The following is a 20,372-nucleotide window of genomic DNA, read 5'->3' on the forward strand; positions in this document are numbered from 1 at the left end:
TTGGATACTACACACAGGCAGCTCGGGATATGTGGACTCACCTCCTGGAACTGCAGCCACAAACAGGTCAGAGAATTGAAGTCACCGAGTCATAATCATGTTGTCTGCTTTTGTGTGCCGTATATGGAGGTGTTATATTATTCTTAAAAGAGTTATCCAGTTGTAAATCACTGATGGCCTATCCACAGGATAGGCCATCAATAGTAGATAATCAAGGGTCTGCTGTCCAAGATCACCACTGATCAGCTATTCTCTGGGCTAGTGTGCTCGTGTGTCGAGCTGATTTCTGTAGGAAACAGACAGCTCCGTTCTTACTGCAGAGGTCAGGTTCAGTATTGCAGGCAAAGTTCCATCTCAATTGAATGGCCTACAATACCAAACCTGGCCACCGCAGCAGGAATAGAGATGTCTGCTCCCTGCAGAAATCAGCTCAGTGCAAGTGAATAATTGATCAGTGGGCATTTCAGGCGGCGGACACCTACCAGTAAACTATTGATCGCCTATTCTAAGGATAGGCCACCGATAATTTACAACTGAACAACCCCTTTAATAATAATTTATTATTGGCTTACTGCAAGAACAAGAAAGAAACCCTAATATGAACCGTATAATGAACACTAAATCCACTTACTCTTGAGAAGTAATTTTAATATGGGTTCCCCTGCCCAGATCCCCATCTCAAGTGCAGCGATGGCTTCTTCTATTAATCCTAAAGATCGGTTTCCATTAATTTGCAGCCTTCAGTAAAATGCGGCTTTGGTATGTTATCGCATACTACTATTACTTACTTCATTTCCATTCTATAAATTACATTGAGTCTCCTGATTTTCATGTTTATCTATTAATATTGCTGCTCATGAGTGTTCACTGGGGGTTTCCAGATTACCAGCTTCCTTGACAAGCTTATTGACCCGAAATGTGACCTCATTTGAGCATCAGTAGTGTGCCAAAGCGTTTACTGAACAATTTTAGAAGCTCCATTGCTCTGTTCAATACCTTTTAATGAAGTTTTCAAAACTCCATTCACATGTAGTGGACTGGCATGCTGCTTCCGGATTGCATAGACTGGTCTGGGGTGATGTGAGCGTTGCAACCCCGAACTATGTGAGGTTTCAGGTGGCACATGCGCAGAATTATTCTGTGCTGGCCACAAAAGGAAGAAACATTTCCCTCTGGTGCCAGCTCTGATAGGCTGAGTGTGCTGAAAGACAACCCAGACAGCCTATCAGTTTACAGGTAAAAATATTTAAACCAGCCACTTAGTACAAGGTTCACTGGTTATATGTCCTGTATACTGCTCATATGCTGTCAGTGAATTCTATATTATATAGCTCACTGGGTCTGTACTCAGAAGTTCTAGTCCTGTGTTAAGCTCTGTGCTTTGAATCCACATACTAAGTGGATTGCCATTTAGTGGTCAGAGTTGTCAGTTCGTCCCCAAATGGTTCCTGGCTCTTCTCAAATAGTGGGGTCGTCCTTTTCGAGGCGGTTCTCCGCTTTAGGAGTTGGTCCTGGTATATTTTGTCACCATCGCCACTGTTGTCCATTAAGCCTTCTATGATTTATCCTGTTTATTTGTCTCTATGTTCAGCACTAGAATTTGTCACCTCCAATTATACAGACTTGCTGTATCAGACGTGACATGGATTTTTCTGATGCAGATGTTAAAGAGTGTTGCAGATTTTAGGATCTCCAGTAAGCCTATTCAGAGGCATAACTTGAAGCTTCTGGGCCCCACTGCAAAATCTGTAACAGGGCTCCCAACTAGAATGCCTTATTCATAGTACTGGGCTCCCTATATGGAGAAGAGAGGCCTTATGGGTCCCTGTGGCTCCTGGGTGCAAACGCATCCCCTCTAGTTACACCCCTGCCTATTATATTATGGACTTGCAAGGGTTTTTAATTGTGGTTTTCATCCTTATATGAAATCTGCAGCAAAATCTGCACCTAAGCTATGGCCTCATCCCTATAGTCTTATTCAAAAATGAGTAAGCTCCATAAACTCACTCACGCCTAATTATAATTTATCTTTTTTTTTTAAAGAGAGCTCAACAAGACTAAAAAAGACAATTATGTTAATTATCTGCAAGAGAAGTATTACAATATAGCACTAATTATAACTCCCCATCGTCAATATGAAGTTAGTTTGCTGCGTCCATTACATTTACGTGTTGTAAATTGCTCAATGCCTGAGATGTGCTTTTCTGGCCAACCTCCTCAGTGTGTCTCCCAGATGTAAAACATAGCTTTCATATCTCTACAGGTGAATCAGGCACAGGTATAAGTCGGGATGAGTACATCGGGCAGGTGGCAAAGGACATTGAGAACAAGTTGCCCCAAGTATTTGATTTGGATCAAATTAGGAAAAGTTTGGGTTTAGAAATATCCCCCACCTCAGTAGTGTTACTGCAGGAGCTGGAGAGGTTTAACAAACTGATCATACGTATGTCCAGGTCTCTAGCTGAACTTCAGAGGGTGAGTACAGTGATGTCATGCTGGTATCTTTCCTTACCCTTTTCTACTACTTATAAAGTTTAGTGTTAAATCATTACTTTAGAGATTTATGTTTAGACATTGTTTTGACTATGGATTACTATAAATTAACTTTTCCTTCCCAGTTTCAGATTAACTCTTAGGGCCCATTCACAGGGATGTATTTTCTGTATATATTCAGTCCGTATTTTTAATGGAAGTAAATTGGTACATTCAGATGGACTTTTTTTAAGCGGACTAATATTGCAAATAAAAAAAAAAACGCAGCATGTCCGTCCTATTTTGGTCCATATTCACGTACGAAGATCACCTAAAAAATGCACATACATATGCATTGAAAATTGTGTGTTTTTCACGGACCAAAATTGCATATTCCATGTGAACGAGCCCTTATATTGTACTGATTGCTACAAATAGAAATAATGAAAGTCATGACTTTCAGATGTTCCAATTATTTCTTCCATCATACATTTCTCTTGTTGTATGAAAGTAGAAACATCACTTGTAAGTCATGAGAAGAGTTGGTCTTCACTTAGTTACTACTGTTTATTCTTCCATGTCTATAGGCTTTGGCTGGTGAAGTTGGAATGAGCAGTGAGTTAGATGAGGTGGCTCGAGCACTATTTAATGGGCAAATTCCAAGCATATGGAGGAGACTGGCTCCTGATACGCTAAAGTCTTTGGGAAACTGGATGATTCATTTCAGGACACGTTATAACCAGTATACAGCATGGGTATGATATGGAGTTCCTGAATAGTAGTTGTTCTTTGTGAGCCATTCCAGCTGTACTATCTGATGGTGTATACACTGCAAGTACCCACACAGACTATACATCACAACGTTTGTGATGAGGCAATAGTTACAGAAAGAACTCTCCCTGCCTCTATTGTCTTTAACTACAGTTTTAAAGTTTTTCTTGGTACATTTCTACAGGTAGCACAATAATGATTCTCTTTATTCATGTAGGTGAATGATGGTGAGCCAAATGTCATGTGGTTGTCCGGGTTACATATTCCAGAGTCCTACCTGACTGCTCTTGTTCAAGCCACTTGCAGAAAGAACGGATGGCCACTTGACCGTTCTACATTATACACTCAGGTTACAAAGTTTCGTACAGCTGAAGAGGTCACTGAGCGACCTGGACAGGGTAAGAATGGCCAGAGACACTTTCCAGTAGTATTACATACACATTCAAGGTTACTTTTCCTGGGCAAAGAAAAATCTAACTATCTGAAGGGGTTTAGGCCCCCTCTGGAGAAGTATCACCCTTAGGCTTCTTTCACTTGAGCGCATATCGGCCGGCATTTTCACGGCCGGCCGATATACGCTGTGATCTGATGCATTGGATTCCAATGTTCTCCCCCCCTCCCACTCGTGCAAGCTCACCTGTCTTCCTCCCCTCTTGTTCTGTGCGATGGGAGCCTGCAATGAGGAGGGAGGGGAAATGGGAGATGGCCAGGTGAGGTCGGCGCATTTGCACTGGCCTCACCAGGCCATATGAACGGGCGCACAAGCGTTTGATTTGTGCGCCCGTTCACCAGATTTTTTCTAATAATGTAGCGTTTATCGGCCAGCTGTGAAAACGGCCGACCAATATGCGCTCGTCTGAAAGAAGCTTTACAGTGATCACTCCACTAATAACACCTTCAGATATGTTACTATTGGAATTGCTGTCTATGAAACATTTTGATAATACGTATGTCTGGCAGTTTCAATAATAAGACTACTTATAGGACTGTAATGTTTAGTTACCCGATTTACGAGTGTCCATGAAACTACTTCTTCATGACTTACCATCAATCCTGCAGTATAGCGCAGAGTTTGCGACAAATTTAGGAGGTGTTAAGTTTTTTTGTCCTTTGTGCAGGATGCTTTCTCACTGGCCTTTACCTGGAAGGAGCCGACTGGGATATTGAGAAATCCTGTTTAATTAAAAGTAAACCCAAAGTCCTTGTTGTGGAGCTGCCTGTCTTAAAGGTTATCCCAATTGAATCTCATCGTCTAAAACTACAGGTACTACCTATGGTAACTCAGTTTATACAATCTGTAGTTGTGTTTTTGAATATGGAGGTCAGAGTTTGTAATGAGATCTTTGTTGTAGTAATAATACACACAACCACATACTTAACAGGGTTTAGGGCTAATGCCCACGGCCGGATTTCTGCAGTGTTATACGCGGCGTTGCCCCGCAGCTATTAGGTTCTATTGAACCTAATAGCTCAATGTTCACGCTGCGGAATTCCATCGTGGAATTCTGCAGCATGAAATAAACAGCGGCATGTTCTAAATGCCACAGGAATACGCGCGTCCGGCTTCCATTGTAGTCAATGGAATCCGGCCGTCACGCTATCCTTCCACTGTAGCACAGCGGAAGTATCACGTGAATGCGCGGCCCCGCCAGCCGTGTCATCTGACACTGCCAGTGCGTCATGCGCTGTGCTGCGCATGCGCGCCGGCCCTTCATACGGGACGCGTACAGAGGATCCAGAGTTGTATGTATGAGGGTTTTGGTGGAATGCACTGCGATATCCCGCTAGCGGAGTCAGTCATGGCCGTGGGCAGAAGTCATTATGGTTGTGAGACAAATTTATAAAAACAAAGCTAAATCTGTTAAAATAATAAATGCAGCAGCACTTACCTGTCTTCTTCCCCAGCAATCCAGCGCTGCAGCCCTCCCAGTCTTTGGCTGCAGTGATCAGGTGCCTGACACTCTAAAACAGAGGCCACAGATGCTTTGAGCCATGATGCCAGGAGAATGGCACCTGACTGCTTCAGTCTCTGATTCGCTGCAGCGGTCAAGTAATAGCCATTCCAAAACAAAGATCAGGACGACCACGGGGCTGTAGTACTGGACTGCTGGGGAAGATGATGAGTGAGTGCCGCTGCATTTGTTTTTTTAACAAATTTGGCTTAGTTTTTTTTAGAAAGTTGTGTCACAACTGGACAATCCCTTCAATATTGAGAACTTCTCCACCTATCCTTAGGATAAGTCATCCTGTAGTATTCCTATCACTTGGGGCCATGGCACTCCAGCGAGCACCACTGGTAGACTATTGCTCCAGAGATCTCTCTGTTTGCCGGTAAAGGCCAGGAAGGACCTTTTCTATTCAAAGTCAAAATGGTCTATACCAAAGGATGTTTTTGCCCTCTTATGTATTACCTAAGATTTGCTAAACAGTAACAATCAAAAGTTTGGGTGCACTTTTTCATTCTATGGTTTTTCTAGGTTTTTTTTCCTGTATTGTAGATTCATATTGAAGACATGAGAACTATGAAGGAAAACATATGGGATTAAGTAGTAAATAAAAAACTGTTAAACCGAAGTGTTTTATAGCTTAGATTCTTTAAAGTAGCCCCCTTTTGCTTTGATGACACTCTTGGCATTCTCTTAAGCACCTTCATGAGGTATCCTCAAGTGCAGTCTTGTAAACCATCAAATGCTAAAATGAAACCTGCTCTCATGAGCACCTACCCAGGATAGGAAGACCAAGAGTTACCTCTGTTGCAGAGGATAAGTTCATTAGGGTTACCAGCCTCAGAAACCACAAATTAACCACATCTCAGATTAGAGACAACATAATGCTTCAGAGAGTTCAAGAAGAGACACATCTCAACATCAACTGTTCAGAGGAGACTGCGAGAATCAGACCTTTATGGCCGAATTGCTGCAAAGAAGCCACTACTGAGGAACTTCAACAAGAAGGGAATTTCTTAGGCCAATAAACACAAAAGTGAAAATTTGTACTGTAGGTTTGGGATTCAAAATTTGAGAGTTTTTGTTCTAACTGCCATGTCTTTGTGAGACGCAGAAAAGGTGAGCGGATGGTCATGAGTAGTTCACGCCACAAAGCATGGAGAAGGTGGTGTGGGGTTGCTTTGCTAGTGACACCATTGGTAAGTTATTCGGATTGCAAGACACACCTTACCAGCATGGCTACAACAGCATTCTGCAGTGACATGCCATCCCATATGCTTTGCACTTAGTGGGACCAGAATTTGTTTTTCAACAGGACAATGCTTCAAAACACACCTCCAGGCTATGTAGGAGCTATTTGATTAAAAAGCTGAGTGGTTGAGTACTGCGTCAGATGATACAGCCACCATAATTTACCTGATCTAAACCCAATTGAGATGGTTTGGGATGACCCGGACCACAGAGTGAAGGAAAAACTCCTGCAAGACTGTTGGAAACCCATTCCAGGTGATTGCCTCATGAAGCTGAGAATGCCCAGAGTGTGTCATCAAAGCAAAAGGGGGCTACTTTGAAGAATCTAAAATATACAACATATTGGGGCAGATTTACTATTCAAAATACAACAGTTTACTGGTGCAAATTGTGCCAGGAAACAGTTTTGCATGCATAGCACCACAGCTAATGTGTTTTTAGACACTTTTTCCAACTTTGGAAAAAAACATTGTGGACAATATTGCGTCAAAAACTGCGTCACAAGTTTGGTGTAAACGAGGGACAAATACTTGAGCTAAACTTAGACTAGACTCTCTTAAAATTCAACAGATTTATCATTAAGCAGAGCCACTGCAAATAACTGGCGCATTTTAAGTCTGCCTAGTTTGCACTGTCTAACTTTTAGACCATATTAGAAAATTAGCCCCATTCTGTTTTAACACTTTTTTGTTTACTACTTATTCCCCCATATGTTCCTTCATAGCTTTCATGTATTCATTATGAATCTACAATGTACAAAAAAGAAAAGGTGTGCCCAACCTTGTGAATGGTACTGTAAGGTGTGCCCAACCTTGTGAATGGTACTGTAAGGTGTGCCCAACCTTGTGAATGGTACTGTAAGGTGTGCCCAACCTTGTGAATGGTACTGTAAGGTGTGCCCAACCTTGTGAATGGTACTGTAAGGTGTGCCCAACCTTGTGAATGGTACTGTAAGTCGAAGGACGTTCAGTCAAATATTTGGATCACGGTTCCCTGTTAAGAAGTTTTATAGGATATTAGGAACTTCCTATACAACTTCTCATTGAGCCAGCTATAGGTTAGCACTGCAACAGGAAATTAAAGTGAATCTCCAGTGAATACTAAAGTTTGACAATGTAGTCATTTATTCTTTAAGAGTTCTGAATAAGTTACAAGAGCCTAGGTAGAGTTAGATGAGTGGCTAGTAATACAACCTGTAGCCAGAGCTGAACATGCTATGCAGAGAACAACGGGGCTGTGTGGATTTTGAGCTAATTCTATGGCCTCCTGTCCATGGGCGATATTTCACTGCGTTACCCACGGAGATAATCCGCACGCGGGTAACGCAATGAACGCTTTCTATAGGATAACTATAAGCGCAGCCCGATGTACACGAGTGGAAAATCGCGTCGATTTTCCGCTCTAGTATGAAGATCGCAGGATGCCCCGATTTTCTGCGATGAACTGATCATAATGATAGGTTCATCGTGGTGACAAAGTGTTTTCCGACGGTGGTTCCCGCAGCGGAAATCCATGGCGGTATATCCCAACGCCCGTGGACAGCTGGCCTAAGCCTTCTTCTTACTGCTGGTCCTATCGAAGTGCTATGAGCAGTAGTGTTTTAATAGAAAGTATAATATAAAGTGTGAGCACATTATGTGTTTGCTCTGGTAAGGGAGATTTCTTATTTTAGAACACATTTGCTGAGATTGTCCTATCGCTATGAATAATGCATTTGTTTTGTGGTGCAGTGTAACATCCAGCTACATTTACCTCTTACGATTGGTTGTGTTTTTCAGAATACAATCAAGACCCCGGTTTACACCACATCAATGAGGAGGAATGCCATGGGGGTTGGTCTGGTGTTTGAGGCTGATCTTTTTACAACTAAGCACATCTCCCACTGGGTGCTGCAGGGCGTCTGCCTTACACTTAACTCCGATTAAATTCTGTTTTAGAAACAAGTTTTGTAAAATATAGGATCATTTTGTTGTTAAGTGTTCATACCGTTATATAAATGCAAATCTAAAGAAACTGTTTGTATATGTATTACTTATTGTCATGATCTGTACGCCATGTCTAAGAAAGGATATCCACAAATGCTAAGTGCCCTTATATTACAATATTTATGGGAGAGAAAGATTTATTATAGCAAAAGTGTCACAAAAAGTCTGTAATTTTGGCACAAGCTTTATTTGCGTAAAAATTAGTGACTTATTAAAATGGCATGAACAGCATAAATATTAAAACCGAGGGTGTGGCTTTACCAGCCGAGCTGACAGATTTATGTATAAACTGGATGTATAATTTATGCCAGCAACTGGAGTAAATTGTAGTAGGAATCTATTATAGCTTGTAGCTGGTGTAGATTTCTTTTTAGGCGTATAGACAGGAGGAGATATGTTTGATGTATGAAGGGGCGTGTGCTACTGTGAGAGCTAGGGCTATTAATGCACTGCAACTGCACTGCCCAATCACCTAGCAGTTCACAGTCTCTATTAGATAATAAAAAAATGATGGCAGCTATCATAGCCATCTAAAAACAACATACCAAAGCAGCGGAACGGAGTGGCCTAGAAGAGAAGTTCAAGTACAAGTATGATACCCCTCTACCCTCAGAATTCTGCCCCCAAACCCAGAGGGTCTTAAGATAACTTTCTGCAACAAGTTATCAGAGATATCTTCAAAGGGATTATCCAGGCAGCACGTCCCCGCTGGGATACACTGCGGTCGGAGTAGAAGCCGCTGCTCTGACTCCTGTGTAGTGACCGGCGCTCATAATTGTAAGTGCAGTTTTCAATTAAATCAATGGGACCCCAGCCTGCCATTACAAGCACAGCTACCATTGATTTGAATTAGAGTTTTCCCTGCAATTACGATTGGCGGCCAATACACAGAGGTCGGAGCAGAGGCTTCTGTTCTGACCCCAGCGTATCCCAGCGGGCGCTGCCTGGATAACCCTTTCAAGCCATTAAAAACTATTGTCTTAACACGACAAATGTGAGTAAAAGAAATGAAAAAGGAGGGTGGGGCAAGACCCAGTGAGGGTGGTGGAATATTTATGGAGTACAAAGAGTTTTCAATGATTGAGTATTTTGAATGGTGGAGGTGCTGCCAACCAGATGACGCTCCACCAGTGTGGGCGTAAGTGTAGCGAAAAGGATGTGAAAAGAACTGGTATGGAGGCGCAACACTCTAAGCTACTAGAAGATGTAGATCAAAGTCCAATGTGTGATGGTGAAAGCACTTCTTTTTTATTATTATTTTTTCAGAAATTAAAAACCAGCAATGGAATACGCGTTTCGGGGAAGAACCCCTTCGTCAGTTCGGCTGGATAGGACAACAGGATGCCTAGGGGTGACACGATTCCAAAGATGTATCGGATGTGTCGGAGGTCCTGTGTGCAGGAGGACAGGGGAGAAAAAAATGGTTAAAGCATTGGTTCTTCCCCGAAACGCGTATTCCATTGCTGGTTTTTAATTTCTGAAAAAAAAATAATAAAAAAGAAGTGCTTTCACCATCACACATTGGACTTTGATCTACATCTTCTAGTAGCTTAGAGTGTTGCGCCTCCATACCAGTTCTTTTCACATCCTTTTCGTTAACACAACAAAAGCCTTTGTAAAGTCATTAAAAGAGTAAACAAACTGCAGCAGTAAAAATCTCTTTACATGGGACAACTATTGTTTGAGAGAGCAAATTCAAATGATAGTCAGTGTAAACATGGCCACTGACGAGCGATAAGTCACTAGTCATTTCATTTTTAGCTTACCAATACAATAGTCACTGGTTGATCAAAAGTAGTCTGGGGTGCAGTCACAGTTGTTTGTATTTGAACGACTTATGAATAAACCTGCATGGAGATCCCCTCTATGAGTGATAAACAACTAAGGGACAATCATTGTGTAAAATCAAATGAAGAACTGTTGTTTATACGCTACAACGACTTTTGTGAGCACCTGTTTGAACGACAGTTGCTCCGTGTAAATGTACCTTCTGTTATCATAATGTGTTATGTCATGTTACATTTGTATGCTTTACTGCTAACAGACATTTAAGGCCCTGCTGTATAGTGGCCTGTTATTGTGTTTGAATTTAGGCCCAATATATAATCCTCTGGGTCCAACCCTGGATCCAGTATGGAATAGTAACCAATATCAGTGGCTATGCCCCTATTAGTACACCATATGTGGCGGTAGTGGTTTTCTAATGGATTTTCTAAATTGATTGCTTAATGTTTTGCCACATGGACATTAATAATCAATTTTTAGCAGTCTGTTAGTGAACTGCGATGTGTATTGTTCTATTGGTGATAAATCTAGGATCAGGCAGGCCACGGAAGTGTGACAATATTGTGGGGACACGTGTGTGTGCGGCCAAGCATATTGTACCACTGTCATTGTCCCTTGTACCACTACTAGGGGTGACAGTCTATTACAGGGGTGGGCAATTAATTTTCCCATGGGGCCACATGAGAAATTGGAATGGTTTTAGAGGGCCAGACCAACATACGAAGGCTCCATGCACATTGCCTTAATGGGGCCGTATTCCAGCCGCCCGATTTGCGGCCAGAATACGGCCGCCATTGAAAATGAATGGCGCTGTAATACGGCGCGGTGAACACCCGGTGTTTCACCCCGTTTTACGGCGCGGCCCCCGTGTCTGCCAATGGAGAGGGGAGCGGTAAGGAGCACTCCCATCTCCACTCAGAAGTTACAGTGGCATCACTTAGGCCTCATGTCCACGGGGAAAATCGGGCCCGCTACGGATTCTACATGTAGAATCTGCAGCGGGTCCCTCCTGCCCCGCGGACATGAGCGCTGAAAATACAAATAAATGACAATAAACTCACCTCCCATCCGCTCCGTTTCTTCTCTTTGCGGCGGCGTCATCTTCTCTCGTCGCGGCCGGATCTTCATTCTTCGGCTCGGCGGATGTGCACGATGACGTCGGTGACGTGCCCTGCGCATGCGCCGGGCCGAAGCAAAATGATCCGGCCGCGGCTGAGAGAAGATGGCGCGGCGCCGAAGAGAAGAACCGGAGCGTGTAAGTAAAATGTGATTTTTGTGTCCCGCGGATCCGGACGGCTTCCATAGGCTTCAATAGAAGCCCGCGGGAGCCGTCCCCGCGGGAGACCCGCATGAAAATGGAGCATGGTCCAGATTTTTTCATGCTCCATTTTTTTTAAATTCACTTTTATTGACGATCCGCGGGTATTTATCTACCCCGCGGGTGGTCAATGCATCCCTATGGGGTGCGGATCCGCGCGCGGGAGAAGAGTTAAAATCCGCTGCGGATTTTAATTCTTCTTTTCCCCGTGGACATGAGCCCTTAGGGCTCATGTCCACGGGCAAAATGAGATTTAAAATCCGCAGCGGATCTCCCACGCGCGGATCCGCACCCCATAGGGATGCATTGACCACCCGCGGGGTAGATAAATACCCGCGGATCGTCAATAAAAGGGATTTTAAAAAAAATGGAGCATGAAAAAATCTGGACCATGCTCCATTTTCGTGCGGGTCTCCCGCGGGGTCGGCTCCCTCGGGCTTCTATTGAAGCCTATGGAAGCCGTCCGGATCCGCGGGAGACCTAAAATAGGAATTTCAAGGATTTACTCACCCGCAGCGGGCCGCAAAGCTCTTCTCTTCCTCACGGCCGCATCTCCCTCGCTTCGGCTCGGCGGATGTGCCCGGCGCATGCGCGCGGCACGTCGACGACGTGCCGCCGGCGTAAGGAATTTATCCGCCGGCCGAAAAAGAAGATCCGGCCGTGAGGAAGAGCAGAGCTTCGCCGCCCGCTACGGATAGGTAAATTCCTTTTTATTGTTATTTTCAGCGCTCACGTCCGCGGGGCAGGAGGGACCCGCTGCAGATTCTACATGTAGAATCCATAGCGGGCCCGATTTTCCCCGTGGACATGAGCCCTTAGTTTCGCTGCTTCCCGTTGCTGACACCGGACTCATTGGTGAGTCACCAGGACACTCTTTGCGGGCCGGTCCGAGCTATTCAGCGGGCCGGATGTGGCCCGCGGGCCGTGCTTTGCCCAGGTCTGGTCTATTATATGCGATGGCCCAGACCATCACCCCAGCAGTGGAGGCAGTGTGCCGCTCCACAGTAAAGGCAGGATGGAGGCGCTCATCTCTAGATCCCCAGACACGAAAGCAGCTGTCGTCAGTGTCAAAACAAAATCTGGATTTGTCGCCAGAAGACAACCTGGTTCCTCCCTGTAGCAACCCAGTTTCATCATTCATGGCACCACTGCAGAGTAGGCGTCAAAGGCAGTACATGTAACAGGCTCCAGGAGACCAAATGTCCTTTAGTCAAGCACCTGGAAATGGTTCCAACAGACAGGGCCCTGTAATGACAGCTGTCTCTGGATGGTGGACAACAAAACAGTTGGAGCTGCTAGTCTTTGTTGGACGATCAGAAGATGCTGTCTATTGGTGGTCTGTCAAGGTGTCCCGAGCCCGGTCTTTGTGTGACCTCGCACACCTTCCCAACACCTTCTAACAGTCTGGTCAGAACAGCCCAGGTGACAGACAAGTCAGCTTCTTAAATTCTAATAATGCATCCCACTCTCAAACTCTAATAACTGGGAGAAATCTCTTTGATTGCATCGTAGAGGTGTCTAGTGGTCAACAAGATCTGCACAAGAGGTAAAAGAGTTCACTACACACAAGTAGCTTCTGGCCGCCTTTTTATAGGCCAAGGGCAGAAACCCTTTAAGGTCTCAGATGGCAAGACAGTTCATCTAATCATTTGCATATCTGCCTGCGATGTAACTGCATGACGAGTTTTGCAGCAATACAACTCCTCCTAAGAGCATCATTATTTTATTTAACAAAGTATATACGAAGTTCTCAAACTACATTAAGTTTGTTCTTTAGCCCCTTTTGTACACTTTTTTTACCTGGTGGAATTCACATCACAGCACAGCATGCTCTATGGATGGCATTATGAGAACATTCCCCCCACAGCCATCATTAAATAAAACTACACCATAAAAAGTTACTGCATGACGTTTGTAGAATTATTTTTGTGCCTAAAAAAGGGCCCAATCACTTTATCATTGGTCCTATTTTATAGTGTCACAATACTGTGGCTTACCTATGCCTACAACAATGACACTGAGCTGTGCCACACAGCAGCGGACTTCACGCCAATTTTGAACATTATACTACAATGCCATACTGGAGGCACACTGCTTGGGGCAATATTATCAAATTGTTTATCTTCATGGTTGTACTTAAAGGGGTTGTCCCGCGCCGAAACGGGTTTTTTTTTTTTTTTAACCCCCCCCCCCCCCGTTCGGCGCGAGACAACCCCGATGCAGGGGTAAAAAAAACAACCCGCACAGCGCTTACCTGAATCCCGGCGGTCCGGCGTCTTCATACTTACCTGCTGAAGATGGCCGCCGGGATCCTCTGTCTCCGTGGACCGCAGGGCTTCTGTGCGGTCCATTGCCGATTCCAGCCTCCTGATTGGCTGGAATCGGCACGTGGCGGGGCGGAGCTACACGGAGCCGGCATTCTACACGAGCGGCCCCATAGAAGACTGCAGAAGACCCGGACTGCGCAAGCGCGGCTAATTTGGCCATCGGAGGGCGAAAATTAGTCGGCTCCATGGGAACGAGGACGCCAGCAACGGAGCAGGTAAGTATAAAACTTTTTATAACTTCTGTATGGCTCATAATTAATGCACAATGTACATTACAAAGTGCATTATTATGGCCATACAGAAGTGTATAGACCCACTTGCTGCCGCGGGACAACCCCTTTAATTAAGTTTAAAGACATTGTAAGGGTTCTGGTACAGTTTAATACAGGACAATTAAAACAAAGGTAGCGCTCCAAGGATCCAAAAAATGATAACAAAAGAAAAAAAGGCTCCTAACAGGAGACTCACCTGCTGTGAAGCGACCGCTGTCATACCGTGGTCCGGGTTATCACCAGGAACCTCTCGTCCTTCCAGAACAGCCAGTAGTGGAGAGCGTCTGTGGGAACTCCGTAGGGAAAAATCAGCTCGGTTTAGTACAATAAAGGCAGATTAAGTAGAAAAAAAAAAGTTCCAGAGGTTCAGTAAAAACAATAAACGGATATAGAGAAAGTCAAATAATGTTCGCACTTATATTCTGAGGGGGGCCCTAAAACACAGAACCCTAAATCTAAAATTGTGTTATAAAAACATAAAATTTAGGAACATATATGCAAATAATAAATAAATGAAACCTATAATAAATTAAATTGCCTGATATACAGATATTTTTATTCTCTCTCACACTTTCATATTCATATATACACGAATATAAAAATATATAAAATCTAAAAGTATAAAACTATATTAAAAAAACCATATTAGAAAAAGGCTGATCTACCGTGTCCTCTCCGGACCTTCCGTACATAAATTCATACGTGCCAACATTATTTGGCTTTCTCTATATTGGAGTATTGTTTATACTGAATCTCTGGAGCGCTGGAACTTTTTTTTACTTATTCTACCTATATTTTAATCTTCACTAAATTCATGTAATGCCCAAAACATAAAATATTTATGTGATATTACCACCATTTAATGTTTCATGACCATATTAAGAGTTTTTCCCATAGAATACCACTTAATGTGAAGTAGTGTAATTCTCTTACAATAAGCTGCCCTCTGCCCACCATCACCCATGAATGCCCCTCCACACTGCCTTCTGTGCAGCAGTTAGAATCCAATAAAATACAGGAAGCAAAGTGGGGTAAGTTCACACCGCACACTTTTACGGCAGCTGCCATGTGGATGACATTTACAATATGTCATCTGCATGCAATAGAAAAGTTCTGCATGGAATATATGCTGCAAATTTTAAATGCATAGTATGTCAACGGTTTGCTGTGGATTTGAATGCGGATTTCACAGCAGAGTTTTCCATGCTGAATCCGCCTTTCAAACCATGTTAGAAATCCATGGTTATTCTCTGGCGGTTTTTGAGTATCAAAAATGGACAAAATCTGTGTCCGCAATTTCACACAGATCCTCGAGTAGTAGTGACATACAACGGCTTTCAGCGAAAAGTCAGATTTGAACATTGATGTGGACTTTGATATGGGGTTGTCGGCATTAATAAGTACTTTTTTCAATTCTGAATGAAAATCTGCACAGAAGCATGCGAATTCTGAAGCACAACCGGTGTGAAAGCGCCTTCACAGTCTTGTCGGGGAACTGCAACTAGGAGGAGCTTTTACTGCTGAACAGAATTTAAAAAAAAAAGAGACAGTATTGAAGTCAGCAATGCAGGTGCACCAACATGAGGATCGTCAGGTCCCCTTTAACACGCCTTTTTAAAAATTTTTTTTTTTTACACACTTGTGCTGCTTTGTGCAGCACTACTACTACCTTGTGAAACTTTAATGATGCTTTCAATCTATATAAAATCACTTTTAGGCCTCTTTCACACGGGCTACAAAATCTCGCTACAAAACGCATGTATGTGAAGCCCATGGTTTCCAATAGGTTCTTTCATTTGAGATGTCTTGTAGCCTGAAAGAACCCATTGGAAACGATAGGCTTCACATACATGCGTTTCGTAGCCCGTGTGAAAGAGGCCTTAAGCAGGTTTCATCAGTAACACAGAATGGGGTTCTTTACTGTTAGAGCGGTGAGACTGTGGAACTCTCTGCCTGAGGACGTGGTGATGGCAAAATCCAAGAAGGAGGAGTTTAACAGGGGACTATATTTCTTTCTTGAGCACTATGACATTACAGGATATAGAGATTAGGTGACCAGCGGGCTGTTCTTCTGGGTCTTACATTTAGGTAGGAACTATCAAAGGTTGATCCAGGGATTATTCTGACTGCCATTTTGGAGTCAGGAAGGAATTTTTCCCTGAATGGGCTAATTGGCTTCTGACTCTTGGGGTTTTTGCCTTCCTCTGGATCAACAAGAGAGGGGGGGGGGGGGGGGGGTTGAAACAGGCTGAACTAGATGGATATTGTCTTCGTTCAGCCTAACATACTATGTTACGGGTCTGTTTACACCAAACAATGTATAATTTGAACGAGTGCACAATGTCAGAGTTCGCTTGTACAGCCTGCTTATACAGACTTATACATTGTTGGTTTGTTCAAATGAGAGATCATTTGGTGCTCACATTCACTAGATAAGGCTGGCTGTCCACGGGCAATGCGGCATCCCACGGCGAAGCTCCGCCGCGGGAGCCACCGCCTGGGAGCAGGAGCCGCCACCGAATCTCCGCCGGTCAGCCCTATCTAACAGATAGGCTGACCGCGGAGAATTGGGGCAATTCGCAGCATGCTGTGAATTGCCCGCTGCGAGCAGAGAATCAGTGGACAGGTGCCGGCGCTTCCCATAAGAACTCTATGGGAAGTGTTGGCTGGCGTGATTTGCCGGCGAATACACTGCCATGGACAGGGGCCCTAAGTGAATGAGAACGACTGAGTAATCAATATTTAAACTAAACAATTAATGAATGAGCCAACGATGTATTTACATGCCTGCATAAAGTGAATCAACAAAAAGTGAATGATTTATCGTTTTACAGTGGCTGCATTTACACTAAACGATTACACTGCGCAACAAATTTTTAAAAAATGTTCATTAATAAAAGTAATTGATCTGTTTCTGTAAAATTAAGACCTGCTGATCACACTGATAAAACCGAATAATAGCAGCACGTCTCATTTTTAAGTTATTTAACCCGTTAGTGACCAAGCTTTTAAAAAAAAAAAAAAAAAAAAAGCGTAACGTCTTTATTTATCCATTGACGTCGCTGTACGAGGGCTTGTTTTTTGCGGGATGAGTTGTATTTTTCAATGGTGCTATTTAATGTACTGAAAAACCTTTAAAAAGTTCTAAGTGGAGTTAAATGAAAAAATAAAACGAAATTCTGCCATCTTTCTACGGCGCACAAACTGCAACAAAAAAAACATGATAACTTTATTCTATGGGTCAGTACAATTACTATGATACCAAACGCATATAGCTTTTTTTTTTTTTGCTGTACTACTTTAATATTTTTTTCAAAGACACTTGTTTTTTATTATTTTCTATCGTCAAATTCTGCACGCAATATAGTTTTTTAAAAAATTTTCCGTCCACACAGTTGTGCGTGGGCCCATTTCTTGTGGGATGTCCTGTAGTTTGCATTGGTACCATTTTGGAATACATACGACTTTTTGATAGCTTTTTATTGCATTTTTTTCTTGGAGACAGAATGACCAAAGTAGTGCATTTCTGGCGGTCTTAATTTTTTTTTTTCGGTTGACGTTTACCGTGCGGGGTAAATAAAGCGTTATTTTGATAGATCGGACTTTTGCGGACGCAGCGATACCAAACATGTATTTTTGTTTCATGATTTTGATTCTTTGATTTAGTCTAACCAACGACCTGGCGAGTCTGCTGGATTAATTATATAGGCATATTTCCAAAAAATACAATACAACGGCAATTGGATTACATTATTCCCCATAATTGAAAAAACCTTACGTGGCAGAAAAAAACGGATATCATATTTGAATCCAGCGCACTAAAGTTACTATAAGCCGCCTATCTGCTTATTGGTTACAAAAATTGTGTTGCTCGGTGTTATCATTCATTTTTGCTAGTTTGAACAATTTTTTGAACGATAAATCAAGAAAATCAAAACAATAGAAAAATATTTGGTATCATCATGTCCATAAAGGTGCAATCTATTAATATAACAGAATACCTATTATACAGGTGAATGCCATCAGAAAAAAGATACACAACAAAAGTGCCCTTTTTTGGTCACTTTGTCTTCTTGAAAAGAGGTTATGAATAGCGATAAAAAAAAAAAAACAACCTCTTACGCATCTCAGAATAGAACCTACAAAAACTACAGGTAGTCCCACAAAAAAGAAGCCCCCACACAATCCCATGCATGGAAAAATAAAAAAAGTTATGGTAGTCAGAAGATGGCAACAAAGTAATGTTTTTTTCTCTTTAAAAGATTTTTTTAAACTAGTAGTACAAAGAAAAAAAAAAAATATATATATATATAAATATATAAAAATTTGGTATTGACACAATCATACTGACCCACAAAGTTAGCTTGTCATTTTTGCTACCATTTGTACACCGCAACAACCAATTCCTCCCTTCCAAAGAAAAACAAAAAACTTCGAAAATGGTGCAACTTATGTGTTTTTTTCCATTTTAAACCACTTAATGTACCATATGGTGTACCAAACATTACTGATTCCACTGAATCCAACTCGTCCTGCAAAAAGCAAACCCTCACGAGGCTACTTTAACGACAAAATAAAAAAAAGTTGTGCCTTTTCTATAGTCCTGAGGAGAAAAACAAATGAAAGAGTAAAAAATGGCCACGTCTCCTAGGAGTTAGACCGCCTGTACACGGCAGCGCTGGATTCCGCATGCGGGAACCTGCAGCGGAACTTGTCTCACACCGTCCGGTGACTCCCCCGTACCTGTCTTCTGTAGTTTTCATCTGTACTGCGGATGGTGCCAATGGCTTGCCGTTGGACATTTGCAGCACAAATTTTTTTTCTTCAAGTGTTTAATTTTTCCTGTGCCATTCCTAGGTGATGGCAGGGTCCTGCGACCTGTCTGCAATGTTAATTGTGCACGGGCCACGGGTAGGACTGATTCCATTGACTTCAATGAAAATCATAAGCACAAAAATTGAACATGCTGCGTTTTTTTTTTTCTGCGAGCGGAAAATAGCAGTCGCTGTCCGCTTGTGTGAGCGGACATGTGGATGCTCTATTTGTTTGAATTTAAGCGGAACGCTGCAGATCGTCCATGTGGGAGACGATCGTGGATTCCGCAATTGAAACCCGATCATGTGCAGACGGCCTCAGAGTTCTGCTTGTGACTGCTGAAGGTAAAAACAGCAAATAAAGCAGTTTGGTCTGTCTGCCAGTAGAAAATTCACCGATAACTGGCTGGATATTCTACAGAAATACCTCCGAACTAGAAGTAAAACATACAAAATATGCATGCACAATATAATGTCTTTAAAAAGAATAAACTAAAGTTCTTCCAGATTTGTGTGTCTTTTTCCTAGAATACGAGGAATCCTCAATGCCCAAGTAGAGGGGTAAAGGTCCTGCGCACATTTCAATATTCTGGGCAGCCAGGCTTTAGTTAGTGCAGCACCTTACACTCACAGCCGCATCAACTACTTCAGAACTCAGATCAGGCAGCTAAAAGTGACCCTCCGGTCCCTGACCAACAAAGATGGCCACACGGCTTCTTTGACTTACTGATACACACTGTGCTTTGGTAGTCTAAGACATTACATTCTCCTCCAAGTGTCCATTACTGCTGGCCAATCAAAGCAGTGTTCAGGGTCGTAGATTACAAAGCACAGTGTGCATCAGGGAGTCAGAGAAGCCGTGTGGCCATCTTTGTTTGTCCAGGACCGGAGGGTCACTCCTCTCCAATGCTTCTTGATTGTTACCAAAGTTACCAATTTGTAAGTTAGTTTTTAGGAGCATTGTGGGATTTTCAACATCCCTGAATGTGGAGCTACATGTTAACCTTTTCACTGCTCAAGACATATGTAATAACCTGTGCCACTACTGGAACCTAAGGATTAGCATTTTGATTCTCATGTTTTAAAGCACAAATGGGAACAATTAAGAAAGCATTATGCCATTTTTCTGGCACAGAGGAGTTGCTAACAAGCATCGCCCACTTTTTGAAAAGCAGTGTGGTCATCCTAGACCAACAGATTTATGTATACTTTACACCAGAAACTTGCATAAGTTATACCAGAAATGAACACCTGCTTGGGACCAGCCATCCATTTCAGTGAAGGCACACAGAGCTGCGCTTAATGCACACAGAGGCATTCTCTTCTTCATCTATTAAGTGCACCATCTGCTGGATGTAATAATCCGGTGTCGGAAATGCAGAGTTTAGTACATTTTACCCAAAATCTTTCAGCATTAAAAAATGACAAGAG

The 20,372-nt window shown here is 42.8% G+C and overlaps 1 protein-coding gene across 1 annotated transcript in view; it reads left to right on the plus strand.

Moving 5' to 3' along the window:
- The window catches only part of DNAH10 (dynein axonemal heavy chain 10), a 147,721-nt gene extending 138,975 nt beyond the window's left edge, over positions 1-8,746 (plus strand). The window contains exons 74-79 of the mRNA XM_066603357.1: positions 1-66; positions 2,264-2,475; positions 3,060-3,227; positions 3,461-3,641; positions 4,362-4,507; positions 8,219-8,746. The exon at positions 1-66 is cut by the window's left edge and continues 66 nt beyond it. Coding sequence (XP_066459454.1) covers positions 1-66; positions 2,264-2,475; positions 3,060-3,227; positions 3,461-3,641; positions 4,362-4,507; positions 8,219-8,365 — 920 coding nt within the window. The 3' untranslated portion in view covers positions 8,366-8,746. The remainder of the gene's footprint in view (positions 67-2,263; positions 2,476-3,059; positions 3,228-3,460; positions 3,642-4,361; positions 4,508-8,218) is intronic.
- The last annotated feature ends 11,626 nt before the right edge of the window (positions 8,747-20,372 follow it).

This window comes from Eleutherodactylus coqui, chromosome 5, assembly GCF_035609145.1.
Source record: "Eleutherodactylus coqui strain aEleCoq1 chromosome 5, aEleCoq1.hap1, whole genome shotgun sequence".
NCBI lineage: Eukaryota > Metazoa > Chordata > Amphibia > Anura > Eleutherodactylidae > Eleutherodactylus > Eleutherodactylus coqui.